The 26,530-nt window shown below is 43.5% G+C and overlaps 1 protein-coding gene across 1 annotated transcript; it reads right to left on the bottom strand.

Moving 5' to 3' along the window:
- Positions 1-12,325: 12,325 nt before the first annotated feature.
- Positions 12,326-26,109, bottom strand: stk17al (serine/threonine kinase 17a like). The gene is made up of 7 exons (XM_080446224.1): positions 25,736-26,109; positions 21,493-21,705; positions 16,902-17,046; positions 16,069-16,195; positions 15,897-15,945; positions 15,093-15,272; positions 12,326-14,002 (listed from the first exon to the last, which is right to left on the bottom strand). The coding sequence occupies exons 1-7, from the start codon at positions 25,846-25,848 to the stop codon at positions 13,717-13,719; spliced, it is 1,113 nt and encodes a 370-aa protein (XP_080302350.1). The 5' UTR covers positions 25,849-26,109; the 3' UTR covers positions 12,326-13,716.
- Positions 26,110-26,530: the final 421 nt, after the last annotated feature.

Below are 26,530 nucleotides of genomic sequence, written 5' to 3'. Positions count from 1 at the left end.
TATGCATGCTGACAGTGTTTTGCGTATCTGTGAATGACTTATCAGAAGGATGCGTTCTTTCATATCAGGGTATGAAATACACACTGTATGAAACTTTACTGAAAGATATATAGCCAGTGGTGGAAAAAGTACTCACATTTTTTAGTTAAGTAAAAGTATCAATACTGCAAAATAGAGTATTTCTATACAAGTAAAAGTCCGGAATTCAAAATGTACTTGAGTAAAAGTTCAAAAGTATTGGCATCAAAATGTACTTAAAATACCAAAAGTAAAAGCACTCATTATGCAGAATGTCCCATTTCAAGTTTTCAAATGTATAACAATCCTTTGAAAATAGCAGATCTACAAGCACACAATGCGTCGCATCGCGACGCATTGTGAGCTTGTAGATAGGCCATTTTCAAATAGCCGAAATGTATATAGAGCTGAAGTAGTCAATGTATGTTTTGTAATAATAATCAAAATCTACAAAGTAACTAGTAACTAAAGTTTTCAAATAATTGTAGTGGAGTAAAAGTAAAAGTACTAAAAATTGGAAATACTCCGTTAAAGTAAAACTACCTCAAAATTGTACTTAAGTACAGTACTTGAGTAAATGTACTTAGTTACTTTACATCACTGTATATAGTGTAAATAAGTCATGGGCATTAGACTTCCGGTACATGACCAGCTAATCAAAATTGATTCTGTCGTCTCCTAACCCCCAAAGCTAAATGAGACATTACAAATGTTATAATACAATTTTTGGTCATGGGTGGGATGGCCGACCTTGAAGGATTTTAAGGTACAGACTGAGCTCACTGATTATTGGCTGAAACAGCTGGTCACACTGTGATGGTTGTACACTATGGCAGGCTTGATCTCACATTCAGCTCATGTTCTGTGTGATAAGCCAGTCACAACACTGTTCTTCCAGCTCGGAGGATGTTCTCTGAGAACTTGCACTCTGCATGATACATTTCAAAATACGCATTGGAGTGTTAATGCTTCTGCCGTAGTAGTTCTTGGGAAGAGTTTTAATTTATATTGATGACAGTGTAGCATACTTGTTTTTTACAGCATACTATGTATTAGCATGTTGTATTTTTAATGGCATTTTTGGGGATTTTTCTTTCTGATATTTGTTGATGTTAGAGTATAGTTTGGCATATAGCAGGCTATGGTTAATTTCTGCACAGTATAGTATTATGAAATATTTTGATGACATATTTTTTCCTCATCATTGGTATTTTTATTACCAGGTCTAGTCTACATTGTTCCCACTTTTCCACGACCCAAATGACCTCCCAACCATTGTTTCCAGGGTTTCGTTCACACGCGGTGATTTGGCCGATTACATCAGGAAGCTTTACACAACATGGAAATCTGACAGCAATGACTATATCACACACACACACACACACACACACACACACACACACACACACACACACACACACACACACACACACACACACCTCCATACATATGTGGTTGCGTAACAGTAAAATCCTCAGTGTTCATTTAACTCTCTGAGTTAAATCAACACTGAGCATTTTACAGTCTAACATAACCAGGCGGGGATGGAAGAGTAGAGGAAAGAGAAAACCAGCGGTGCTCACATAAAAAACTTTTTAACTCATTAAAGTGTACCAGGTATCCAGGCAACCCTGACACTATTCCTATGGCCATCCAACACCTCCCCCCCTATAGGTTATATAAAGCCATGTTTTCACTACAGTGCCAGAATTTTTCCAGCAAAATAATTAGCATAACTTGCTGGAATGGCATAAGAGGAAGAACATTAATTGGCACTTCATCACACGTGAATGTTTCCTACCGACAAATCAAATCAACAACTGACAGCAGACACTGTCAACATGAGTCTGAATGTCTCCAATGGGTATAGTTACTGCATCCCAATCAGGTACACTACACGAATACAGGAAAGGCGGGCACTAGGGAAATCTGGGCACCATTCTTTTGGGAAGACTGGGCACTGTGGAAGAGTGGGCACCTGGAAAACCGGGCACTAGGAAGAGTGGGCGCTTTAGGGGGGAGAAGAGTGGGAACTAGAGAAGAGTGGGTACCAGGAAGACTGGGCACCATGAAAACTGGACACTAGGAAGAGTGGGCACTAGGTGCACTGCCTGTGAGACTGCATTCCTGTGCTGTCACACGCTCAGAAGTCTGCTGTAGTTTTCGCCACAATTAATATAACAATACTTGTTTTCATTGGTTGCATAGACGTTTATCATTTTTGTTCAAGTACTGTACATGCTCAATAATCAGAAAACATGAACAATGCCTGTATGTAATAACGACTATGGCCATCTGTGCGTGCGTGAATGTGCATGAATGGGCGTACGCATGCACGCATTCCTGGTTTGGGGGGCTGAAATAGTAAGAGCAGCTCTCATGAGGAATCGTGTGTGACATGACGTCTTTGCATTGGCTTCACACATTAACACATAACAGCATGTAAGGACAATGTTTCAGTAGTGTGTGGTTGTACCATTCATGCTCATTCTTTCAATGTATTTTTCATCTTTATGTGGACACGAACCCTAAGACTTCAGGTGCCCGCTCTTTCTGGTGCCCACTCTTCTCCCCGCAAGGTGCCCACTCTTCCGGGTGCCCACATTTCCCTAGTGCGCAGTTCTCCCGGTGCCCATTCTTCCTAGAGCCTAGTTTTCCCGGTGCCCAGTCTACCTGGTGCCCACTCTTCTCTAGTGCCCACTCTTCTCCCCCCCGAAAGTGCCCGCTCTTCCGGGTGCCCACATTTCCCTGGTGCCCAGAATGTTTTGGTGCCCACCTTTCCTGTTACCCACTAGACAGACCAGACTGCCAGAATGAACATCAACAGAGGAATTAGACAGATGTTGAAAGGAGCCTCTCAAACATCAATGTAGCCATTTATGAAATGTCGAGTGTGTGTGTGTGTGTGTGTGTGTGTGTGTGTGTGTGTGTGTGTGTGTGTGTGTGTGTGTGTGTGTGTGTGTGTGTGTGTGTGTGTGTGTGTGTGTGTGTGTGTGTGTGTGTGTGTGTGTGTGAGTTCTGTCTTGTATTTCCTTATCTTAGTATGTATGTAAACATGTAAAAAAAAAAACACAAAAAACACAAAAAACATCTATTCAAATATTTCACCACATCAACAGGTTCGGATATAGGCTAAGCTTGTCCTCAAAACCCTGGAGTAAACAGCTCCACATGTTCTATGGAAAACCCCCCACTTTTTCCCCCTTTTGCATAATGAACACACTGATTCCCAGAATCCCCCCCACAAGTGTCAATCATCAGGGGTCATGTCCCAAAGCTAATTCTTAAGTAGCCCCAATTAACTATTCATGGGTAACGACATCATGATAATTACTTCAATCAATTTGCAGCTATTAATTTGGGGGTCAACAAAAAGTAGGCCTATTGCCTATGAGGCCAGGAGGAGGGAGCACGTTTGGTTGTGTTGAAGTTTTATTGTGTTGAATTTGAAGTTTCAGAATATGAAGATTCCAAATTTGAAGTTTCAGTACTTTAAGTTTTAGTCAGATTGAATTGCCCTTCCCCGCCTCTCTGTTGCATGGGCTGGTGGTGGTGTGGGTCAATGTTTTGGACAAACAGCCAGAGTGGGCGCCTGAGTGCAGGACTGTAATTTGTGAGAGTAAGGCGTGGTGTGGATCAGTAGTGTGTGTGTAGGGGCCAAGGACGCTGCCCCTTAACGAGAGGGCACCCTACAATGTTGCCTATACCAACGACCGCAGCTGGTCTACCTGCTGCCAGACAAAACAATTATTAAGCCTGAGTTATACTTAGTTGCGCACGGGTGTCGTGCACCGAAAATAAGACGATCTACAAGCTCACAATGCGTTGCAGCACTATACAGACAGCTAAGGGTCACTTTGATCAAACAACCTCTTGAGTACAAGGGTGAATTATGTGTGTGTTTGTGCATGCGTGCAAACAAGCGTGCTTTGCATTCTCACAACTTGTATGTGACCCCTTTCCCGTATACCCCAGTGCTGGCGTGACGACGCAAAACACATCTGAGTGTAAAGACTTAACCATAAGGGTCCATTTGTTTAGATTCTTTACAATCTCAGAGTTAAATTGACACTGTGGATTTTACAGTACATACTAGATCGCACTGTGACTGGGTTGAAAACAAAGAGCGCCAGCAGACTAAGACCACCAGAATCTGTTCCGTTCCCCTGCCGTGTAAAAACACATGGAGTGCTTCCCAAGTTTGCAGAGGCAAAATTCATAGTCAGCCCACAGAGTTCAGCGTGGGTACATTTGTGTACACACACACACACACACACACACACACACACACACACACACACACACACACACACACACGCACACGCACGCACGCACACACGCACGCACGCAGGCACACGCGCACGCACGCGCGTGTAATCCAAACAATGGTACTGGCAGTGTCTTAGTGTCTTTCCGTGAGCTTACCCACACTGAGATTGAACCCTCCACACACTGACTCAGTGCCACGCTTGTTTTGCTTGGGTTTCTCTCAAAGCTGCAGAGTTGAAAAGTTCTCTCTGAGATGCGGATGCCTATTGTAAAGTTTTTTTTTTAGCATCATCTGAGCCAACAGTGCCCCCAATGTTGTGGCAGGATACAGTCACCGCAGACGGAGCAAAACAGGCACAAGCATCAGGCCGCGCCACACATTTCCCTTGATTTATACTTAGCTGCGCGCCGGTGTCGTGCACCACAAATAGGAGATCTACAAGCTCACAATGCTTCGCGGTTGCGATGCATTGTGAGCTTGTAGATCTGCTATTTTTGTTGCGCGACACCGGCGCACAGCTAAGTATAAATCACCCTTTTTGAGAATGCTTTTGTTCTTCTCGGGCTGTTTCCAGGGACAGAATAAATAGATCCGCTTAACCAAAGGCATTCGCCTCCCTCCCTGCTAAGAATGCACTGCCATGAGAAACATATTACCAGTGGTTACAGAGTCTTTCGCCCCCCTTTTTTTTCCTTCCCAATTCTCGCTCTCCGTTTTCCTTTTCAAAGCGCTGCTGTGACACGTGAAAGCAATGTTCCTCATAGGACGTCCCGGACGGTACAAGAGTAGAGAATTTCGAGCCGGGCTTTAAGGAGTTGCAAGGTTGGTCTTATTTGTGAATTACCACATGGTTCTGGAAGCCAGAGATGTGACCCACGGGTCAACTAAAGTTAATATTTCTAAAGGTGATGCCCTGTCGCCCCTCCTCCCCCCATGACCTCTTCTACCTGTCACTGGCAGCCATCACTGTCAACAGACCTTTGGTATTTGACCTTATAGTGGCTTTTGCATAGATCTTGAAGATTGCTTATGACCAGGGCCGTGCATGTCATGACACTGCTTCAGTGCAGTGCTGGAATGTAACAGGAATTAACTAAATTGAAGGGACATGCTGGGAGACCCATGTTGAGTTAGAGGGTTACGAGGGTGTTAAGAGCCTATTTTATCTGTCAATGGGATGTCAATTGAGTACATTCCAACGGGGATGGATTATAATGTTATGTGGGTCAGCAGCACGTCCTTAATGTGCACAGTTATGTCATACAACGAAGTATAAATCAGGCTTTAGTCATAGATGGTGATAAGATTAGCCAGATGACGGTGACACAAAGATAATGCATTAGGCTGTGGTGTAAAACTCGAGGAAATCTAAGACTGAACCTGAACGTGTGAAGGTAGGAGAAGGTGAAAAATAAAGTTTAAAATAATGAGCCAGGTGGTGACTTCTCCAGAAGCCTGGAGGAGAAATAGTTCTCTGGATCCCCTCGCCGTCACTGCCCCTGACATCGGTGCACTCTCTCTCTCCGTAAAGGGAGTATAATCAGGAACATAAGCGTGAAGGAATTTTCCCCATTATGTAAGGTGCGAGGGAGCCGCTTCTGAGAAAGCTGACACAGAAGAAGAAGTGATAGAGCAGAGGTCTTCAACAGGGGGTCCGCGACCCCTAGGGGGTCCGCGGAGGTACTGCAGGGGGTCCACGAAATTGTTTGATAAAAATAAAAAATATATATACTTTTTGTAAAAAAAATCTTTCAAAAATGTCAATATGTCTTTAAACATAACTTGACATATTTGAATAGCTTAGTATTGAATGCACAATAACATGGTATGTTTATACATATTTTGTAGAGAAAGAATAGGTCTTTTGCACACCTACTGGGACAACCTGTGGGTAGGAGCAGGCTCCAGGCAACCATTTGTTCATGTTTATACATATAAAACACAATTTTATACATAAATATACAATATATGTGGTGGCCTACCCCCTACCCTACGAGGTAGGGGGTCCCTGCTCCATCACCCCATCAGTTTGGGGGTCCCTGGTCTGAAAAGGTTGAAGACCCCTGTGATAGAGAGATAGAGAGGCGGGCATAGAGAGTGAATGCAGGACAGCAAGGAAAGACAGAGGGAGACGCACAGAGGGACAGGTCAGGCAGAAGGAAAGAGAGGAATGGTAATGATGAGCTTGGAGCTGTCACTTCACATACAGTAAATGTGGCTAGCTAAACTCCACCATATCATTAGGGCATGCTGACCTCACAAAGAGCCTAAGTGTTTGGTTCACTACCAACAGCAGAGACGAGACAATTTACTTGAATGAATAAAACCGACTAGCACATCCACAGTGGTTGGAAGTGGTTTCCCTACTCTTCCATTGAGACATTTAAGACCCTGGTGTCAGGTAGGACACCTACTGATTGACAGGCAGTACTGCCTGAAGCTCATACGCAAATATCTCCCCAGACCAAGTGGGGATTCCCTCTTGGCTTAGCGATAGAAATTATGTCTCTCATTTGGACACCAGGGTTTTAAAAGTTACAAATTGCAGCTTTAAGCAAGGCACTGAACTCCAAAGTGCTATAATGGCACTGCAACCCTATCCTGCCTAATACCTGGTATAACACGAGGGGTCTGTGCATGTACTATTGGCAATGTAATTCAAATTACCTTGTAAAAACTGGTCATTAAAGTCCTCTAAACAATATTAGTTATTGTGCGGCTTCCCTTGAGAAATAACTCTCATGAAGTCAAATTGATGTAATCGGCCCTTTGAATAGTGTGTCTATACAATTTTGCAGCATTTCACAATTGCAAACCACTGCCAGTGATGTGTGTGTGTGACCAAACATCAGTGCCTCAGCTGATGAGAGCCATCATGGCACGCACCGTTTGTTTGTTCCCAAACATTCAGTGGCAGGACAGATCACATACTAACATTCCACCCTGTTGTCAAACATAGCCTACCTTTGGTTATGTAAGTGACAATTCAGTGCGGTCCATATAAGAGAGCTGGAGAGAAATGGTTCTGTGTCTTCCCACATGGTCTACATTTCGAAAAATCCCTGTTGGATTCTGACAGACTTCAAGAGGATCAGGGTGGGGAGGCTGAGGTTGCTGACAGCTTTTTACCAGGTTGCAAAACCTGGTCTACATCTACACTCTCTAGTCCTGACTTTTTCGCTAGTCCTGACTTTTGCGTGACTTTTTCCTCATTGGCTGGTAATTGTGGTACCAGAGTGGTAATTTACTGTTCATTAACACTGTTAATTGTATTAAGTACGCTTTTATTCCTTTCTTAAAAACAGCTCTGGTATTGGCTTTACTAACATGATTTGGTAAAGAGTTCCATCCTGTAATTGCTTAATGGCTTGTAAGCACTTATCTGTCACCTGATTAAAGGTTAGGTCACACTGAACTTTTATTCTTTTTTGGGCGGTGAAACCGCCCCTATATGTGAGGTTTGGACATCGACATTCGCTGCACTGTGATTGGCCACCATTGTACCCCCCCCCCCACCTATTGTACCCCCCCAACCCTGCGCTGTGATTGGCCACCATTGTACCCCCCTAACCCTGCACCGTGATTGGCCACCATTGTACACTATGGTGGCCAATTCAGGACTATTCAGGACTGTGATTGGCTAGTGAACACATGACACATGTGCATTGCCCTATAAATAGGACTATGCACTTAAAAAAAAACATTTATGTTTTTTTTGGGCGGTGAAACCGCCCCTATATGTGAGGTTTGGACATCGACATTCGCTGCACTGTGATTGGCCACCATTGTACCCCCCCCCACCCATTGCACCCCCCCAACCCTGCGCTGTGATTGGCCACCATTGTACCCCCCTAACCCTGCACCGTGATTGGCCAATCACAGTCTATTCAGGACTGTGATTGGCTAGTGAAACATGACACATGTGCATAGCCCTATAAATAGGACTATGCACTTCAAAAAAACACATTTATGGTTTTTTTAAGTTAGGGGTGTACAATGGTTGGTCCACAATATTACTTTTCTTTAAGTGAACTTCCATCACTGTGATGACCACTGTGACCACACCGCCCACTTCACACTGGGTGTGATTTTTGGGCGGTGAAACCGCCCCTATATGTGAGGTTTGGACATCGACACCCATTGCACCCCCCCAACCCTGCGCTGTGATTGGCCACCAGTGTACCCCCCTAACCCTGCACCGTGATTGGCCAATCACAGTCTATTCAGGACCGTGATTGGCTAGTGAAACATGACACATGTGCATAGCCCTATAAATAGGACTATGCACTTAAAAAAAACAATTTTTTTTAAAGTTAGGGGTGTACAATGGTTGGTCCACAATATTACTTTTCTTTAAGTGAACTTCCATCACTGTGATGACCACTGTGACCACACCGCCCACTTCACACTGGGTGTGATTTTTATTTAAGTTAGGGGTGTACAATGGTTGGTCCACAATATTACTTTTCTTTAAGTGAACTTCCATCACTGTGATGACCACTGTGACCACACCGCCCACTTCACACTGGGTGTAATTTTTGTCTCCGCCGAAGGTGGAGAATATGTTTTCGCTTCGTCCCGCCGTGTGTGAGCAAACATTGTTAGCCAAGCTAACATTGGGCAAGCTCCACGTGACACGTGTCAATTTGTTGACACCAATGCCTCTGATTGGCTAGAGGGACGTGTGACGAAATAAAATTCTATAAATAGGTGTGTCACTTCAGAAAGCCCCTACTTTTTGAAGTGAGGTAAAACAGGATCAATCAGACTTGATTGGAACAGTACCTTCAGTAAGTCCAAATCACCCGTCTGTGCGTGTGTGTTTCCCTCTGAGAACACCTAACATTGGTCAAGCAAAGGCGCAGAAGGCCAAAGCTAAGAAAGCATACTCATCTACAATTGTAACACAGAAGAGGACTAGAGTTGAAATGATCCCACAACAAAGCCGAAGTCTTAATACGTGTCAATATGTTGACATCAATGTCTCTGATTGGCTAGAGGGACGCATGACGAAATACAATCCTATAAATAGGTGTGTCACTTCAAAAAGCCGTTTACGTTTTTGAAGCGAGGTAAGACAGGATCAATCAGTCTTGATTGGAACAGTATCTTCTAGTCCAAATCACCCGTCCGTGCGTGTGTGTGTCCCTCTGAGAACACCTAACATTGGTCAAGCAAAGGTGCAGAAGGCCAAAGCTAAGAAAGCATACTCATCTACAACAGTAACACAGAAGAGGACTAGAGTTGAATTGATCCCACAACAAGGCCGAAGTCTTAATACGTGTTAATATGTTGACACCAATGCCTTTGATTGGCTAGAGGGATGCATGAGGGATGCATGACGAAATACAATTCTATAAATAGGTGTGTCAACTGACCGCTTCTAAGGATGAGAACGCCATCAGTAAATCTGAAAGACACTACATATTCAGTCGCCCCTGCAGAACACCAAAAACCACGCGCATTCTATCTAGACGACAAGTTTGAAGAATTGGCAAATCCATCAAAGTACCCTTATGGCCGTGGTGGTTTAAAAACAGAAAGAGAAAAAGACATCACACAGAGAAAATATTTTAACCAACGCCTTTTGCATTATGATGATGATATTATGAAATTAGAACATTCCTAGAGAACTATGGTTAAAGATAGGGTAGGTGATTTCATTTGATTAAAATAGCACGGGTCCGCTGGCGGAGACTTGTGCTCCGAGGAGCACATTTTCTAGTTTTATTATATTTTTGGGAGAGAGTCACGGGGAATGGCACAAAGCAAAGGCCATCGGGCTCGGGACTCGAACACCCGACGCGCTGTCAGGCTACATTGAGCCTAAGTGCCCGGACCGCTAGGCCCGGGCACTAACTTGCCGCCTATTGCCTCTGCTGCACAGCCACATACTGTAAGAGCTCCAGTCAGTAGGTAGCAGCACAAACAGTTTCAGCATGTGTAAATCCTTTGATTTGAGAGAACTTCAAAGTCACCGAATGTGTTTCTGAGACCAACCAATAAATCAGCCACTTCTACTGGTCTGTGTATTCATCTGTCTTTGCATGCAGTGCGGCAGTACAGAAGCATAACAATGTCCCCTGAAAACAGAAAATACATTTAAAAAGGAAAAGTGTAAATAATTAGTTAATGAGAAAAGGAAGGAGACGTCAGTTCTGAACATTTCTGACATTCCACATCTCCAAGCAGCAGCAGGATATTCTTCAGGGGAAAGGGCCACTCCACTCAGGGCCTCCGGAGCAAGACCCTGCAGGGAGCCCCCTTCTCCCTGCTGGCTACGCTGGAGGGACTGGCCCAGTGCCCACCAACAAGAGGAAGAGCACATTAAAGAAAGAATTCAGAACATTGGCGAGCAAGGCCATTGTTCGACCTGGCTCAAGTAAACAAGCAGGAGAGTGTGTATGTGAATGACAGAGGGAGAGAGGGAGACAGAGAGTGAGAGAAAGAGCGAGACGGAGAGAGAGAGAGAGAGAGAGAAGGGGAGGGAGAGAGAGAGGCAGGCAGAGAGAGAGAGAGGCAGGCAGAGCGAGAGGGAGAGAGAGAGAGAGAGAGAGAGAGAGAGAGAGAGAGAGAGAGAGAGAGAGAGAGAGAGAGAGAGGCAGGCAGAGCGAGAGGGAGAGAGAGAGAGAGAGAGAGAGAGAGAGAGAGAGAGAGAGGGGGAGAGAGAGAGAGAGAGAGGCAGGCAGAGAGAGAGAGAGAGAGAGGCAGGCAGAGCGAGAGAGAGAGAGAGAGGGAGAGAGAGAGATGACTATTTACTAGAGTGGAAAGCAAAGCTGTGTTCCTCTTCATGGGACACTGGCATTTCCTGTAAAGAGAGGCTGATGGATATTTCTGGGAGACTGGTCAGAGTGCTTTGTATTTCTCAATATTCACTCTTCACTAAATAGTCCTATGTTGTGATGAAAGGCAGATTTATGCTCCACAGACAGTCTACTTATTTTGACTACACTGAGGTGATCTGCAGATTCAGAGGAAACTTGAAAAAGTGCTCCTCGGAGCACAGGTCTCCGCCAGGTAGGTTGTGGGCCAGCAATGTCCGGAATTCGCCGAACAGGATGGAATATGAAAACTTAATGTATTCATCTGACGGATCCGTCTTGATCACTTGACTATAGAAATAATAATGTGTACCGATTTACGTGATGTTTGGACAAAATTTGTAGAAGTGATATAAAAAAAGATCGGCCTCCTGGTGGCACTATAATAGGGAAATGTTAAAAGGGTGGCATTTGTTCCTCAACGTAGTGCGAATACGTGTGCAAAGTTTCACCGCAATTGGACGCAGCCAGTACACACCTGCTGGAGTCACAGGTGTGTGATTGGCACCTGAGCCAGTCACACACCTGAGCCAGTCACACACCTGCCTGCAAATGGTACCAGGGCTGACATCAAATAATGCGTAATCTGCGTAACGGAACACCAGCTTCACTTGCCCTATCCTGAAGGGACAAACGTGGCATTTTTCCATGGGGGCAGTGTTGCTGCTTGGAACACACACTAACTCAACAAAGTTGCAAGACCCATGCTCATGTGCCAGTCAGTCACACACCTGTGACTGGCACGTGTGTGCTGGCAGGTCGCTCAAAACAAGAGCGATTACCAAGAAATGTATGCCTACATTTATATATTAATAGTTTATACATTATGCTAATCTCGGTAAGTCCAGGTGCATATGACCAGGTCCAACTTTTATATTAACGTTACTTGTTTCTTTTATTTTCTGAGATCTTTCAGAATCTCTATGTCTGCAACTGTATCTGTCCTGTGTTTCATGCAGTGCTGCTGCTATAACTTAATTTCCCCCACAGGATCAATAAAGGTCTATCTATTTAGCCTCTCTGATTGCAATGTGGTTATCCGCTCAAATTAGAGTACTTTCCCAACCATTTCTGTGACACAATATGACGTATTGTTCACTTAATAAGTAACCTTGTGTCTCTCTATCGTAAGGTAAGGTTTTAATACTGTCAGGCATAAAATCTGTTACTGTTCTTGGGGGGGAAACAAACAAAAAAAACTATCAGACTTGACAAGTGGGATACAAAATGAACATTTATTTTTCTTTGATACATTTTACAATTCATGCCATCAACATTATTCATATTAATGTAAAGTCCAGAAGGACAAGTGCAAACCTGCCTGAAATTTATGAACAGAGACCAGGAATGGGTTTCATAAGTAAAAAGCAACGGTACAAAATCACGTTTTATCTCACAAGTTTTTTTTAGCAAACAATATTTTACAGATTAATCTTAATAACACACAATATATACATTTCAGTACTTTTTGGGGATAAATTCTTACGAATAGATTTTCTTCTCCCTATCATCCATCTGAAGGCAATCATCACATATTTGAGCTCTTCACAGAGAGTGAAGAACTCTTCAGTTGACAGATAATGAAATCCATAGAGGCATATTGAAAATGGCAACCATGTAATGATAAAAGTACAGGAGAGTTGTGCAACTCGTGCAATAGCAATTATTGACACATTAAGAAAAATTCAATTAAAAAAACTGAAACAACATAAAATGCGTGGTCAATAAAGTGGCACTTGGAGAAGAGTATGGCTATGGCAACTGATGATGGAGAATTGTGGAGAATTGTGTACACTTTTTTTCACTTTTCACCATTACATGGAGTCTAATGATGAACTGAAAAGTGCTCAAGATTGTCCAACAAGATAATAATAATAATAATAATAGTAAATATTGTTTAACATTGGGCAGGGATGTGGCTTTGTAAAGGATCTGAATTGACAAAAACAAAACAAAAACAAAATAAATAAATAAAGAGATGGTGGAACATTTATGCCTGGAGTATATAGGATCATCATCTTCATCGTCATCATCAAACCTTTACTTCCTTCATCAACAAAGCGCATCATGGAAGGCATGTCTGGGTCAGTCTTCGGGTCGAGCGTTCTGTTGCTGATGAGTGAAGTCATTTCCCCTGGAAGAAAACAGCCCCCCTCCTTTGAATTTCTGCCTATAAGGTTATCTTCCTGTAGGCACCAAGAGCCAGTGCTTGTCCTTGGGCGGGTTGGTACACAGAAGAGTTCAGTTCTGGTGCCTGAGTGCAACCTCTGCTCTGTGGACCAACAATCTGCCAGCTCTGCTCTCAAGACAGGGCTTCCTCCCACTGCCTGCCCACATAATTACACCCATCAGCAGGGGTAGCATGCGTCATTCACACAGACACATACACACCCGCACGTGTCAATAGACACACAGATCAGCTTGCAGACCTCTTATCCGTTACAGCATTAGCAGCAGCAGCAAACAGCGCGTGTACAGCATCCCACACAGATATAGCTCAATAGCATGGCCCTGAAATCGGAACGCTTCAGCCCCAATGGGTCTCGATGGCCACTACCGTGGGCAAGTACGTTTGGACACTCACGGAGAGTCAGAGAGTCACGTGGCTCAGCAGATGAGACCGTGCTGGATGTCAGTCCGAGTAGGGAACTGGGTTTCGCTGAAGGAGAATGTGTTGCGACCCGTCTTCAGCTCGCCCTGGCCCGGGAATGTGAGGTACGAGCCAATTAAGTCCAGCTCAGGGGACGGCGCGGGGCTCTCTGGCTCCGATTCTGATTGGCTCGTCTCTGGCTCGTCCATCGAGGAGGCCGCGGAGGTGTGGATGTGGGTGTGGGGGTGGGTGTGTGAGTTCAGCCAGGGGTGGTTGAGGCATTCTTCTGCCGTGGCTCTTTTCCTGTACACATAAACAAAATAACACAGTGGGTGAGTGGAAAATCCCAAATAGATTGCAAAACCAAACCAACATTGATGCTATCCACTATTCCTTTTCAACATTTCCGTTTGGCAAAAAACACAAAACTTAAAAAAAAAATCCCTCCCTTGTAGAATTAGTCACCCACTCAGGAATTTTTCATTTTTACTCCCCCTTACAACCCCCAACCCCACCGCTAATTTGCTGCAATTAAACTACACTAACTGGAGATTATGGCATTGAATCAGAGAGAGACGCTGCTGCTACTTTTCACTGACACATTGTGGTGACAAATTAAGGGCTCCTGTGCCGGAGCACTTTATCAAATAGTGACAGCCGTGACGTAAAAAGGGTCTGGGAGAACTGTCGATAGACAGGCCAACGCTTCCCCCAGAGAGTGGAACCGTTCACCAGGAAGAATGTGTCGTGGTTACTATTTTAGAGACGTTTTTCACCAGAAAGAGTGATGGGCCTGAAAAGAAATGTCTACCGTCAGTATTATGACTGCTGAACCATGGATTTTTACAAAAGGAAACGAGCCTCGTATAAATGACGTCAAAGAATTAACCCACACACGCTCACACACATCAGGATGTGTTACCGACTTGAGTCACATCCTTGATACATTGAGTCAGATATGCAGTAATGCAGGATTGTGTGGCAGCTTGTACTTGAGGTTACAATGAAAAGATGACTTAGATAAAGCAATCCATGTCAATGGCGTATCCACTTTTAAATTAGCCTATAAATGTATACAGTATCTTATCTTATCTGATATGCACCACTCCACAGGTCACTGATAGAACACATTGCATTAGGTTATAAATATGGACTCAAGGCAGACAGTTTCACCGTTACATAATAAACAAAAGTGTTTAGTACATACGGATAGAGGAATGCAGGTATGTAGTCAAAAGGTAAATATTAATTACCATTCATTGGAGTCAAGTTAAATTTGTCTCAAACAAATGCATTAACCTATGCATATACACATATTTTTGGGGGGGTCATTTTGTTTTTCTTTGTTTGATTGAGATGCCGCATTTTGCCCATGTGTGTGCTAGACCCTCACCTGGGGTCCTTGACAAGCAGGGATCTGATGAAGTCCACAGCCAGGGAGGAGACGCCCTCGAAGGTGTCCTGCGAGTAGTCAATGTTGACCTGGGAGATGTTGAGGAATGTCTCCTGGTTATTTTCCCCCAGGAAAGGAGACTCGCCGGTCAGCATGACGTAGGTCAGGACCCCGATACTCCTAAGCGATAGCAGGGCGAGACAGAAAGAGGGCGAAAGAGGGATATGAGTTAGGGCTGAGAACTACATTTCTACTCTGGAGGCTGCTTTGCGACAGCAGAGGTTAATTCACAAGGTTGCATTCCACTTTGACATTCTTAGCTAATAATTAACCACACCGACCGTGAATGAGAAGCCCCATGCAGAAAATAATTATATCATAATACAATAATGGGGGGGGGGGGGGGGGCTCCATGAGCTTGATTTACTTTTGCATGAAAACATACACATGTAATGTATGTAAGCAACAGTGTTAGTTGCAGGACACTGTATTTACCCTTTCTTTTTGTTTGGTGACAAACAGAGTTACACGTAAATGTGCAGTGGGATCTGTTACATGTCATCACCATGTTTCTTTATTTTCTTTTTTGTAAGACAATACAAAAGACAAACCAAAATGAAACTACATATAACAACATTCTAACACAAAAAACAAAAACAAAAAGTAGTACATATACACACACATGTACACATTCTCAACACTGAGGATTTTATTGTGTGAATTGAAGTTACATACAGTCCAACATACAGGCTGACAGAGCACACACAAAACAGAGAAGTAATCCTGTTAACTTGTACAACTCACCACATGTCTGTTGAAGTGCTGATGCGTTCATAGTCCAGAATCTCAGGGGCTGTTAACAGGAACACATGCTCCAATTAGTCATGATAAAACACACCATAACACTGACACTCGCACGGATATGAAAGGTAATCGGGTCATCTTGTGGCACAGAAGAGCTGCATGCTCGACTCACCCACATACTCTGGGGTGCCCAGGATCTCCCTAACTTCCGTGACGTTGTCCATGCGTCTGGACAGGCCAAAGTCCACGATGCGGATGTCCCCCAGGGGTCTGGCACTGGTCAGCAGGATGTTTTGGGGCTGGAGATGACAGAGGCAAAAAGTCGATTAGACAGAGGTCACACAATCTCTAGTAATTAATTCAGTTGGACAGAGCCACCCCCCACCTGAGATCTGCATTACTTCCAGATGATCAGAATTAGCAAAACAATCTGAACGAAACCGTGCAAAGAGGATTTAATCTGGCTCCATCTATCAAAATCTAGCAGTTTTTTCTAAGCCAAGATCATCCACTAAACCAGATGAGATGAAATACATCCCAACTAATTAGACTTACATGAAAGTGTGTACACTACATCTAGGAGACAGACTGGCTGGAAGGTACATGGTTTAAATCACACAGTGAAGAGTAGCACCTTCTTCATTATCATGTGGATCATTGCAAAATTGTCCACATTGAAAAATGTGTTCTTACTCTCCTAAATGTGTTATTTTTAATTAGCCTTTATTTGTCCAGTCAGTCCCATTCAGATACAACTCTCTTTTACACCTAATCTAATAGCAGAAGGAAACAATTAATTGGATTAATCTGAAACAGTGGTGACTTGGCAAAGAAAAATATACGGGTAACACGATAATGTGGAAAATGGATCCGAAATATTTAACCCAGTCAGGGTTGTTACATTCTGAGCTTTGTTGGCATAACAGGGTGATGGTATATTTGTAAAGTAAGATAGTCTTGCCACTGTAGACGACAGAATGTCCCATGGTCCCGTAGTGTACATACTTTTAGATCTAGATGGACCACATTGGAGCGATGTAGGCAGGCCACACCAGTTAGGATCTGTCTGACCAGCCTGATCACATCCTTCTCTGTGAAGGCCTCGTCGTTTTCAGCAAAACACTGGTCGAAGATCTCTCCACCAGCAGCACTGTGAAGAGAGCAAAGGAAGGAAAGGCGGGAACAAAAATTAGGATAAGTCGAGTAAAAAAGAACTTCATGGATAAACTCCACCTCTATGGCGTTTAACTTGGCTCACTTTCACTTAAGCTTATTCATTTTTTACTTCTCATAATAAATTGTACCATGAATAGTGAGAGTACGCCCTTCCTCTCGATACACATTTATCACACAATCAGGATGACAATGGCAAATTCCAACCTATTTCGTAAGCAGTACAATCTAGCCCTATGTCAACCACTCATTAAAAAATAAAATTACATAATTTTGCACACCGCCCCCAAACCACCCCACTAGTGTACTTTGGCTGGGAGAAACAAGGTCCAGTCAAACCCACACACACACAGCATGTCAGTTCAACATAAATCAGGAGAGCCATTAGGTACCACACCTCTCAAACTCAGTGCCTCCCTGACCCAAGGTTTATGACTGCAGATATGAGGGTCATATCAGCGTGCACAAACTCCAATCAGATAACAGAACAAAACAAAAGGAAACCAGCAGGAACATTGGCAAATATATCTACAATATCAAAAACCTAAGGCTCCTGTCCTGGAATAGACCCCACACTGACTCCAGTGGATGCAGAAGGGAATTATAATCAACTGGAGGTATAAATCCCAGTCTGGGAAGCTCCCGACAAATCTTGGATTATCAACACTTGAGCAGGCCCCATTAGGGATTATCCTGTTCTTTGGCAACACTTTTTTAGGAAAGCTAATTATAAAAATCAAGGCGACTTCTTATTGTTGTGAAAATGGGTGTGCTTGTGTAACAATGTTCAATGAACTGGAGAGACATGGTGGATTTATGTTGGATGCTCCGCAATCATATCGGTACCTAAAGCTGACAGGTTAGCCCCAAAAAGCAGAACCATGTGTGAGGGATTTAGATGGCACACACACATGCTTTCTATCTTCAGAGGAAATTCTGTGACCCAGCCCTGGGCACATATATTGTTACATAACTATCACTACACAATCCCTTGTTAGCCTCGCACCCCTGCACTCTTTACTGTCCTCAGCTGTGAAAATAGCTGCCATACCACCCACCCCACTTGTTGAGGCGTTTAAGAGCACAGGAGAGCTCCAACAAATATTCCTGCACCGGTTCAAATATACAGTGAATACAAGGAGGGCCTGGTGCTGGGATTTGGGAAAAGGAAATGAGACACATGTGAATGTGCTTTGAAGCATATCTTTTATATGAATGTTGAAAACTGAGGATTGGGGAACACACAGTATAAGGCTGCTTACAGCCTTATTCCTGCCCTACCAATGGCATCATTAATGGGGATTCAAAGCTAAATAGAAGCTCCAGCCTTTCTCTTCCTGGAAAGGTAGCATGCTGAAATAGAAGCCATTGTTCTTGCATTAATAAAAAAAATAGTTTGTAATCTTCTTTGAAATGACCAAACTGAAGCGCTCGGGTGGCGCAGTGGTAAAAGTCCCTGCCCACCACCACAGAGATTTTTACTATTATTACTATTATGTATATAGTACTAAATGTACCCTCTTAATTGTGTGGGAACAGCCATTGAGTGAGAGTTTAAAAATGTCTTCTTGGGGACAATTTGCGAAAGCTGGGTGCTCACTGATGTCAGATGAAAGACTTTGTTCTTTGGACATTACTTACATTATGCAATTAGAGAGTTCAGTATTGCTCTTGACATAATGGCTTTTTATACTTTGGTAAAAGGTAAAAGAGAACAGCATTTTTGGGAGAAGGAATGAGAAGGAACTAAAAAAAGATCAGATTATGCTCCAAGGGAAAATGCAGAATTACTGTAGGAATGATGCAATACAGTCAAAGTAGAGAGCCATGGAAAAACTGTATGGTGCCAGATCAACCGAGGGTATAAGCGATAGCATTTTCATAAACATAGGCTGTGTGTAGCTTTAGATGTCAGCGATACAGAGCTGGCCTTGACTGGCTATGGCTACGCAATCTGTGATTCTGGCTTTAGTTCCCAGGCTTCGTGCTGGATTTGGGACGTCATCCGCTCTTTATCTGCTTATTTACTCAAGGTTATGAGTTCAAATACATCTGGGCTGAGAGGTCTGTTTTCACGTGTATATTATGCACCTTGTATTATCTAAAAACAGGGAGTCAATTATATTGGTACGGTTGAATAAGACGTCTAGACGTAAATAGTGGTGACATGTTCTACAGTAACTTTATCCTACAGTCAGATGAAGGGGTTAATCACCTTTCCATTAATTTGTACGCTCATTTTTGTGGTATATCAATTGCATCCCCTGAACCTACAGGAAACTATTGCCAATTATATTGGGTCCAATTGGTTCCACACTCTCCGTCTCCGAGATAAATGTTTTATGTGTGTATGACGGTGGTCATAAAGTTTGGAGTGTCACTGCTGATGCAGGTTCATTTTGCCATTACAGTGGACTCTTCTCTGACTAGTTATTATGTAGGGGTTTCTGTGGTGCTTAGATGGACTGCAGCTACACTCGCAGAGATGATGAGAATTCAAGTTCTCACTTCTATTTCTTTGACATTACCAGGGATGTGGTTGTGGCTGTGTGAGCGAGTGTGTGAGTCATGTTTGCACACTTTATGCCAGTGTGCTGCTTTTGAGGCCCCTCTCTTTACTGCTTAACATTTCAACCCACAGGAAATGGAAAATGGTCCTACTGGTCTGCAGTTATTAAAACCCACTCTGAGGTCAGTTTGGTAGATGAAGCTCTTCGACAGCCAAGGGTCTTGCAGTAATTGTAGCCGTGGTTTTAAATACACGTACACAAAGAGAATAAACATCTGTGTAATTTACAAAAAGCAGTGGTTGGATGATCTCAAAATATATAATATAATAAGAGAACTCTTCTGTATAATATTAGACAAAAGGCATAAGCTGGGCTAACTGCTTGATGAAATGAAGTATTCCCAATGCGTTGGCACTTGGCAGCCAGTGAGTAGCTGTTGGGCTAGTTGACCTACTGCTATGTTTTCTCTGCAGGCATGCAGGGGTGAACTGTGGTGCTACTTCCTCTTTCACACTTCAGTCAGAGGTCAAACACAGACCCCCCACACCCCACCCCAACCCCCATAGAGAAGCCTTTGTTCTGCAGGAGCATTCCAAGTCTGGGATGGGGATGACAGGGTGAAACTGGGGAAGAGGTTAGCTTCCTGCCTGCCCCTCTGTGTAGCGGGCAGTTCATGAGCAGCAGGGTCAGAGGAGGACGGGGTCTTGGCTTAATTGCACGCTAACAACTGTCTATAATGACGCTAGAGAGGTCATTTAAGACTTTTAAGATGCTAACTGTTCTCCCCAAATCCTAATTAGAATCGCATTAGCAAAGTCATGGAAGATATGGATAGTGTCATGTGACACACAACCAGACCAGACAGAAGCCAGACAAGCACCCTGAACTCCCTGGGTCAGACCGTGGCTAGGATTCCACTGGTAATCACTAACCAGAGCACCTGTGCTTTCGTGAGCCTTCCTTGAGATACAAGGAACATTATAGTCAACAGCCTCTGTTGCACAATTACCACAAAAAAAAGTACTCACTGACAAAGCTGCTGTGCACAGTAAGCAGCATCCGGTTGCTCTACATTGGTATTTAAATGGCAAGTTTCTGACAGTAACTTAGGGTTACGAGAATCAGACGTGTTGTGGTTAAGATTAGCATATCCACTAACCACAGAGGAGAAAGAATCTCCTTATAAGGTAAGAGCGTTCATGTGTGTGACTGTGTGTGTGCGTGTGTTTTTCTTTGACACTTTTATTTGTTGCTGAGATAACATTCAGCTGTGCCCTCAGCAAAAACATATTTAACTTGCAGACAGGAAGTCTCAGTGTTGAGGAGAAGATCAAGATTCTATCTAGTCTGACACTTCTCAAAACAAAAACCCCAGCATTAACGTTCCCGTCACTCAGCATCCTGCCTACGTAAGATCAGACCTGTGGTTCTTCTCAACCATGCTAACTTCACAGAACTCCCTATTAGGCAGAACTCTCTGACTTTGGAGAGTTCTGAGTAAGGCAGTTTGGTTCAATTGTGCACGTTCACCAAAGAAAACCTGCAGCGATGGAAAGTTTCCACTGTGTGACACTTAAATGGTTTCTCATTTCCCCCACTTGATTATGAACCTTATCATTTCATCCCAGTTTTCCTGGCAGCGATACACTGCGGTGGCACATACTCAAGTAAAAGAAAGTTTAAAATGTGTTTAAGATCATTATTGCCAAAATTCACCCATGTTAAAGACAGTAATAGTAGGGTGGATCTGAACAAAAACATAGATAGAGACAAGTGGACAAAAACTGTGATGGATTTATCAATTATGTCCATAAACATAAAAAAAACTCAGCTCAATGTAAGTCAGTGGACGCTCTCAGAGTTAAATTAATACTGAGGATTGTGCTGTGTACTGTATACGTTTGTTGCCTTACCACTCCAGAACCAGGATGATCTCGGTGCTGGTTTCGTAGACCTCGTGCAGTGCCACCACGTAGGGATTAGCCTCGGCTGATTCCAGGACAGCGATCTCGTTTATGATGTCCACGCGGCAGTCCTCGCCCTTGCGCCGCTTTCGAAGGAACTTGGCAGCATGTTCCTGCCCCGTTGACTTCTCAATGCACTTCTTCACCACCGCAAACTTTCCCCTGAGAAGGAGGAAGGGGGGGGGGGGGGGCAGAGATTGGTGAGGAGGAGATGGAATAATCATAACCACATTGCTGGCTTCTCAAATATGCTTGGTCGGAGACAGTTGTCTTCCACATCCAAACAGTCAGTAGCGCATCAAATCAAACAGTCAGTAGTGCATCAAATAAGACAAGACAAGAGTGTTCGCTTATGACCCAAGACAGATACAATTATACTCTATAATAACAGGTAAACTGCCTGGTCATGAAGAAGATGACCACGCAAGATTTTTAGGAAAGATCTCTGTGTGACCACTGACCACAGCTTGAGTAGATATGGTTAAAGCAATAAAATCATAAATTAAGTGGTGAACGCTGTAGTATGTAAAGGAACTAGCTTGTCTTATGTCATTTGACAATGAAGAGAGATAGGTCTTATCGTCCACTCTCTCCTCCTCTTCCTCTGGCCTTCAGGACGGCCTGACAAGCAGCAGATAAGGCTGACAGTTGGGGGTAGTTTCTGAACGGTGGGCAGGGACCCGATAATGCTAATTTCATAGGTCAAGCACAAACAAAAGACACAAGATGCAACAGCTGGACTTGTAAGATGCCCGCCACTCCCTGATAGAGAGAGAGAGAGTTTTGAGAGAAAAGTAGAACAATAGATCAACTACCGTTCTACAATCTAATAATATTCATCGCATTCAGCTTTTTTTACGCTGCATGCGCAATTGTGCATGTACGTTGATGGATTCACAGGAGGTGCTGAGGGTCAGCCGAGGGTGTGGGCAGGATGTCCGATGTGTGTAGAATCGTCTTTCTCTGTCTAGCACTCCACAATCGCCAGCTGTGCCTCCCACGCTGATAATGAGGCCTTGTCCACTTCCCCATTCTTACAGCTGACAGCAGCGGGGGACAAATGGAATTCTCCAAACGCCTCCACCCAGACCCTTGGCAAGGCCCTGCTTCTCTTTTAGGCTGGCCGGCAGACAAAAGCCTGGTCAGGCTGACCGGTCAGCTAACACAGCAGCCCCCTAGCCCAGGAGGACCACCCACCTGACCGTAGCTGGACGGGCCAGGCAGGGGGTCACTGGTGCTACAGCCTGAGTGGAGCCTTGAAAGCACCCCCAGCTTTAGAAGGGACATCGTAACCCCGCTGACTATGTCCATTTGATATCTGTCAAGTTTAAGATTTTTTAAAGTGTGTACAGTACGGCCAACAATTAAGGGTGTTTAAACAATGATGAGTTTATATATTTCCACCATTCAAACTATGTGAGCCGTGCAGAATATGAAAGCAGCAGCTCATAGCACTTAGGTCATCCTGATGGTGGTCATTTTCCCACAGAGCTTTACTCTCTAGGACCTCTGTTGTTGTGGTCCAAATCCCAGCTACTGTTCTGGTCAAAGTCCGGTTCTGTTGGCTGGCACAAGGGGATCTCAGATCTGACTCTATGAGGCTTGTTCCTTTTCTCACTGCATTCTCACAGTCTCCAAAGAGAATGGTGAAGACTCGTTGCACAAAATGAAAAGGGAAAAACTCTCCGTCAGAGGCTTTTCTGCCATTTGCCAAGTTCAGAGGCACTCGCTGAGGGACGGGAGCTACATACGGACTGAAAAGACACTGACGCTGCTAGGAGCAAGGAGCAACAGGAGGCTGCTGGGAGCCAGGAACAACAGGAGGCCTTTCAAAGGCTGACAACAGGTCAAAGGTTACTAAATACAGCCTTCATGAGGGGAGGGATGCAGCATTCACACCTTACAACTGGCAGAAGCAGCAACAGTTTCTCCTGTGTACGTATATATACCGTACGTCATAAAATCGAAAGTGCTTTAATTCAATGTTTGGCACTGGGAATATGCTATTTTAAGTTTGTTGTTAAAGAACACACGGTTCTCTTAGCTCTACTCTCAGACCAAACTCAGACTACCACTAATAAGTGCTTTCTCAAGCATCCTGCGTCGCGTCCACATAGACACTTATGAAGATCCCACACCTAATTTGCAGGGTTAGTCTTGTCAGTCTCAGTTACAACGTGTCTGCAATTGGTGTCTCATCAAATATGACTGCAAAACCCTCCTAAGAAAAACAACAACCACCCCAACACCCCCCCCCCCCCAAACTGCAATGGTAGACATTAAGAAATTGGTTTCCTGTCGAGTCTGTTTTGTCTTCCTCAAAGACAGAATGACTTGCGTATGAAGGGCAGTGACGCCATCATCTGCCCATTTTCTCACACACGCATTAAATGTGACTTCTTTTTTTTACACACACACACACACACACACACACACACACACACACACACACACACACACACACACACACACAGTCACACCATACATGGTGCATCCCTCCTACTAAAACTCCATATCCTTTCTTGTGAAGATGCTCTCCTGGAAACCAGGCACTTAAATTCCTGCAATTTAATGGGTTTATGAAGCCTGATCTAAGGATGTTGCTGGGTCAAAGTACTGTGAAGAGGATGGAGAGAGGGGTGGGGGTGTATAGAGCCTGCTACACTACAGCTACTCTGCACATCCAGCTCTCTGCCAACTCCCAAAGCCCTGGCTGCTGTCCCAGGATGTCCCATGGTGTCCGACAAGGAAAGCTGGCTGCTAGTGCTACCAACTGGCACAGACTCTTTATTTAGCCTCTTCCACACTTTTGGGGAAAATACAGGAACACAAGCAAACTTCCTGCAAAAACTGGAGTTATATGGATGGACGCAGGATTCACACAAGACCAGCTGTTGTTCGAAAGGAACACCAGAACTATGCCGTGATGATTCTTCATCACTGAACGTTGTTGGCAACTCATTGTGTGGAAAATGACTTTTGGGACTCTGGGAACCCCCAATTCAGCACCATTGGAATGTAAAAGTCAGAATGTGGATTCAAATACAATACATTGTGGGTCACATTTGATCTGTGGAAAGCATTAGGATGGCTGGAGGGGGGGGGGTAGACTTATGTTAATTGACATTGCCTCCCATTCTATCCGAGGAGACATGATTGGCAGGTTTACCTGGCTCAGCTGGCTGGCACCGAGCTGTTTACACTGACTGGTGTCTGGTGACCAGCCCTGATGACAATCATAAGATTACAGTATAAATTTGTATATGTCCTAAATTCAAATCAATGAGATTGTGAGGCTGAGAAAAATTCTGAGAATTGAGGCAGACCTATGATTAAAAAAACTTAGCAAAGTGCAAGACATTAAAAAATAATATTTGTTTTTTCTTTGTGTTATTGTTTACTGTCATTTTTATCTTGTGATAGTATTTTTATTTTTTTCATTATTATTTACAATGTCTTGTTTAAAAAAAAAAAATCTATGGAGAACTGTATAAAAAAACTAATTCATGATATTTTGGTGCGTTCAAAACATGACTTATAGGATGAAAACATAGTAATTGTAGTCCAGGACAACAATTACCTGTCCATAAAATCTAGAGTAATCATTCAGACAGGAACTTCAGGTCAGCTCAGAACCAGACTGTACGCCAGTGGTTGTCAAACCTTTTCATGTCAAGGACCCCCGCGGCCAAGTATTTGGCCCCGGACCCCCATCTAAAATATTTTGTTCCAGGGACCCCCAGAAGCAAAGATTTGAGTTACAAATGTTAGCTTAAAAAAAAAAAAAAAAAAATCATTCAAAAAGGTTTGCACAAATTTTCACGATAAAAAAAAAAGCAGATCTACAAGCTAATAGCTTGGCACTCGGTGCAGCGCTATGAGCTTGTATATCTGCTATTTTTGAATAGCCAAAGAATAAAAGGTCCAAGAACCCCTGGGGGTCCCCGGACCTCACTTTGCTTAACGCGTCTTGCGTTTAGACCCGTAGGGCTGAAATGCTCAATTAAACACATTTCCCTATTTGCACACGCGGAAAGAAAATATGATAACACGAGTGTACAATAAACGTGTCCAAACAACTGTGTCAGTCAACCCATACAGTTGGCAACACCAGCCGTCTTTCAGTCGATGGACAAAGTCCATCATATTGTATAAATATTAACCACCATTCAAGCCGCAAACAATAACTCACCTGCCCAATTCTCTGCCAACCAGATCATAATTTGCAGTGAAAGGGTCGCTCCGTATTCGCGTGTGGATCTTTGTCACCATTCCGTTCTTATTCATCATGGTTGAATCTGGCATCAGGTTGAATTGAAGCAAAAATAACTTTCTTACAAAAAAAAAGAAAGAAACGTACGTCGAGTTTAGGATCCGTAAGTAAATACTTGCATGATCTTAAAAAGAAAAGAAAAATTGCAGCCCTGCAAACAAACAACTGTCTCAAGTCACGAAAACGATGTATTATTATAATCCAAGTAAAGAGATATAGGGTGATTCCAAAACAATGGGACTTGTCAGCCGTAGCATAAACACACACACAGCTGAGAGACGGTGCGTTGAGGTTGGTTTGAATGCCTACAATACATTCTAACGATAGAGACTGCTGCTCAGGGCCAGCCCTCTGCCATGACGATCACCCTGGAAGCCAATGGTAAGTTAGGCTTCTGTTTCAGTGGTGGGAAAAGAAAAGTACTCACATTCTTGACTTCATTACAAGTATCAATACTGCAATGTGGAAAATACTCTGTTATGCTACAAGTAAAAGTCCAGAATTAAAAATGTACTTGAGTAAAAGTGCAAAAGTACTGGTATCAAAATGTACTTAAAGTATCAAAAGTAGTAAGTACTCATTATGCAGAATGTCCCCGTTTCACAACTTTTCAAATGTAGAACAATCTGTTGAAAATAGCAGATCTACAAGCTCACACATTGTGTTCAATGTATGTTTGGTAATAATAATCAAAATCTACAAAGTAAGTAACCA

This window comes from Gymnoscopelus braueri (genome assembly GCF_963280865.1).
Source record: "Gymnoscopelus braueri genome assembly, chromosome: 13".
NCBI lineage: Eukaryota > Metazoa > Chordata > Actinopteri > Myctophiformes > Myctophidae > Gymnoscopelus > Gymnoscopelus braueri.
This window is presented reverse-complemented; position numbering and strand designations above follow the sequence as displayed.

Bases quoted from the DNA above. Each gene is read 5' to 3' on its own strand.
- stk17al (XM_080446224.1), bottom strand. From the start codon at position 25,848: ATGCCAGATTCAACCATGATGAATAAGAACGGAATGGTGACAAAGATC. The intron at 17,047-21,492 runs GTAAGGCAACAA...CTCTCTTCACAG, and splicing joins ATCATCCTGGTTCTGGAGTG to TGCTGCTGGTGGAGAGATCT. The intron at 15,946-16,068 runs GTGAGTCGAGCA...TCCTGTTAACAG, and splicing joins GGGCACCCCAGAGTATGTGG to CCCCTGAGATTCTGGACTAT.